At 51.0% G+C, this 3,629-nt stretch overlaps 1 protein-coding gene across 1 annotated transcript in view; it reads right to left on the bottom strand.

The window, feature by feature from the left end:
* Positions 1 to 3,629, bottom strand: part of INTS4 (integrator complex subunit 4) — a gene marked incomplete at its 5' end in the record, with an annotated part of 14,742 nt that overhangs the window by 9,209 nt on the left and 1,904 nt on the right. The window contains 4 exon segments of the mRNA XM_015827280.1: positions 543 to 588; positions 789 to 946; positions 2,125 to 2,258; positions 3,294 to 3,409. Coding sequence (XP_015682766.1) covers positions 543 to 588; positions 789 to 946; positions 2,125 to 2,258; positions 3,294 to 3,409 — 454 coding nt within the window.

The raw sequence follows: 3,629 nt of genomic DNA, 5'->3' as shown, positions 1-3,629 counted from the left end.
CCCCCCTCCCTTCCCTTCTTCCTTCTTTCCTCTTTCCATCCTCCCTCTTCCTTCTTCCTTCCTTCCCTCTCCTTCCTCCCTCTCCTTCCTTCTTTCCTTCCTTCCTTCCTTCCTTCCTCCTTTCCTCCCTCCCTCCCTTCCCTTCTTCCTTCTTTCCTCTTTCTATCCTCCCTCTTCCTTCCTTCCTCCCTCCTCCTTCCTCCCTCCTTCCTCCCTCCGTCCCTCTCCTTCCTTCCTCCCCTTCCTTCCTTCCTTCCTTCCTCCTTCCCTCCCTCCCCCTCCCTTCCCTTCTTCTTTCTTTCCTCTTTCCATCCTCCCTCTTCCTTCCTTCCCTCCCTCTTCTTCCTCCCTCCCTCCCCTTCCTTCCTTCCTTCCTTCCTCCCGCCCTCCCTCCCTTTTCTTCCTTCCTCCCATTATGCAGTGATGGGGCTCGAAGCGCCGAGGCAGAGGCCTTCTCTGGCATCTTTTAAGCCACTGAGCCGCTGCACCTCCAGGAGCACAGAAAAGAGGGGGGAAATTCTGCTTTGTCAGCAACAGACAACCGGCATTTTTGGCTCGTTCAAGTTCTCAAAGACAGACTCAGCCGATCTGTTTCCAAGTATTAAAGGCGAGGGAAGATGGGTTTTGTGCGGTTACACTGCTGAATTAGGGGCAGCCCGTATAAGGGTCTTTGGGGCGGAGGCTAAGAAGCAGAAAGCTACGCAGAGAATTCAGTGGACGCCACCAAACTGGGCGAAGGTCCCCAGCCCAGCCCTCCCTCTCCCTCTCCCTCTCCCCAAAGCCAGTACCGAATGGTGAATTCCAGCAGCTCCTGGGAGCCCTGGGGATCCAGGTGCTGAAGGGTGAAAACCCGTTCCAGGCTCTGCTGTAGAAATTCCTGAGAAGGGTCTTCCGGAAGGGTGAGGCTGGCAAGGCCGGAGGAAGAGGCCATCTTCTTCCCAGGCAGCTATGTGAAAAGCAAAAAAAGAAAAGAAAAGAGAGAGAGAGAGAGAAAGAAAACAGGAATAAAAGAGATGTCGGGAAGAAGTGAAATGAAATGAAGTAAAGAAAAGTGGATGAAGGGAAGGGAAGGAGAAAGGGAAGGGAAATGGATGAAGGGAAGGAGGAAAGGAAAGGAAAGTGATTGAAGGGAAGGGAAGGAGAAAGAGAAGGAGGAAGGGAAGTGGATGAAGGGAAGGGAAGGAGAAAGAGAAAGAAAGGAGAAAGAGAAGGAGGAAGGGAAGTGGATGAAGGGAAGGAGGAAAGGAAAGGAAAGGAAAGTGATTGAAGGGAAGGGAAGGAGAAAGAGAACGAGGAAGGGAAGTGGATGAAGGGAAGGAGGAAAGGAAAGGAAATGAGAGAGAAGGGAAGGGAAGGGAAGGGAAGGAGGAAAGGAAAGGAAAGGAAAGCGGTTGAAGGGAAGGAAAGGAAAAAGAGAACGAGGAAGGGAAGTGGATGAAGGGAAGGAGGAAAGGAAAGGAAATGAGAGAGAAGGGAAGGGAAGGGAAGGGAAGGGAAGGAGAAGGAGAAGGAGGAAGAGAAGTGGATGAAGGGAAGGAGGAAAGAAAAGGAAATGACAGGGAAGGAAAGGGAAGGGGAGGGGAGGAGAGGCGAAAGGAAAGGAAAGGAAAGGAAGTGGTTGAAGGGAAGGAGAAAGAGAAGGGAAGGTGGAAGGGAAGTGGATGAAAGAAGGAAAAGGAAGCAAAGGTACAGATGACTCCGAGGACACAGATAAACCTCCAAGTGGCCTCAACGACCCTCTAAAAGGATGCAAATGAGCAGCTGTCTGAAAGGAGTATAAATCCTTCCATTCCCCACCATCCAGTCAGAGCCGAAGAAGCTTCTTGGGATGAGAAGCGAAACGTCTTCAAAGATAAAACAAGAAAGCCCAGGTGCCTCCTGAAAAAAAGCACCTTTGAATCAACCCTGACCTGGAGGACGGAGAACCTCCACAGACACCCAAAGGTAAATCACGTGACCGCGGAGATGCCGTAACGGTCGTTAAGTGTGAACAACGGTCACAAGTGACTTATTTCAGTGCCGTTGTCACTTCGAACAGCCCATGATCTGTCATAAGTGGAGGACGACTTGGAAACAAAATCCCTGCCGGGAATGCCAAGGGTTCCTCCCGACGGCTCGACTTACCCTCAATGGCGGGACCAGGTGCGAGAGGCTGTCCCGAAGGTAAGCGTAGTGCCGGAAGGTGTGGTCAGAGAAGAGCGCCGGCATCGTGGGGCAGGATTTGGCCGCGTTGAAAATAAGAACTAGGACGGCAATATCTGTGCCACGGGTTAAGTGGAGGAGAAAGACCTCAGATCCTTGACGGGGACGCAGTTCAACAAAACTCTTGAATGCAACAGTCAGGGTGGCACGATGGTTAATATTGCAGGCTAACTCTGCCCACAGCCAGGAGTTCAATCCTGACCAGCTCGAGGTTGACTCAGCCTCCTCTCCTTCCGAGGAAGGTAAAAATGAGGACCCAGATTGTTGGGGGGCAAATAGGCTGACTCTGTAAACCGCTTAGAGAGGGTTGTAAACCACTGTGAAGCGGTATATAAGTCTAAGTGCCAGAAAGAAGGAAAGAAAGAAAGAAGGAAGGAGCCATAGTGCCACAGTGGTTGGAATGCAGCACTGCAAGCTAACTCTGCCCACTGCCAGCAGTTCGATCCTGACCGGCTCGAGGTGGAATCAGCCTTCCATCCTTCCGAGGTCGGTAAAATGAGGACCCAGATTGTTGGTGGGGCAAGATGCTGACTCATCGTTTCTGGGGCCGGGCCCAAAGTCACCCAGGCAGCTTTCAGGCCTAAGGTGGAACTAGAACTCCCTGTCTCCTGGCGATTGGCCCGAACTCACCCAGGCAGCTCTCATGCCTAAGGTGGAACTAGAACTCCCTGTCTCCTGGCAATGAGCCAAAAGTCATACAGCCAACTCTCATGTGGAACTAGAACTCATCGTTTCCAGGGGCCTGGCCCAAAGTCACCCAGCCAGCTTTCATGCCTAAGGTGGAACTAGAACTCAGGGTCTCCTTGAGATTGGCCCAAAGTCATCTAGCTGGTTTTCAGGCTTAAAGGAGTAGGCAAATCCCCATTTTTGTCAACCAAATGGATATCAGAATGCAGCTGCAATTTTATCGATGGCTTTTCTTGTCATGATACTCCAGAAAACCACAACTGGCACAAAAGGCAGTTTGCATTCCCATTGCAATTCAAACTTTCTGTTTTACCAGCTCCTTGCGAATCACAAGCAGTTTTGAGCACTAAATCTGAAATCCTCTGGAGCATTTTACACAAAACAGGTGGGGGAAAAAAGGATACAAGCTGGATCATCCATGTCTGGTTCAGGGGTGTCGAAGAAAGGGTGGGTCCCCAACAATTCAGGGACGAGCGGGAGCACCAGAGTGGGGTGCCTGCTTCCCAGAAACTTTAAACACCTGAAAAAAATACAGACATTCAAAGCAGAGAAAGTTCCCTTTTATTGTAACCAAACAGCAAACTCTTTAGGACAGGAGTGGGCAACCTTGGCTCTTTTATGACTTGCGGACTTCAACTCCCAGAAATCCTGAGCCAGCATGGGGGAACTATGGCCCCTTCAAGACTTGCGGACTTCAACTCCCTGGGCCAGCATGAGGGAACTATGGCTCCTTCATGACT

The sequence above is a fragment of the Protobothrops mucrosquamatus genome, unplaced genomic scaffold, assembly GCF_001527695.2.
Source record: "Protobothrops mucrosquamatus isolate PMUCROS unplaced genomic scaffold, P.Mucros_1.0 scaffold3590, whole genome shotgun sequence".
In the NCBI taxonomy this organism is placed as follows: domain Eukaryota; kingdom Metazoa; phylum Chordata; class Lepidosauria; order Squamata; family Viperidae; genus Protobothrops; species Protobothrops mucrosquamatus.
This window is presented reverse-complemented; position numbering and strand designations above follow the sequence as displayed.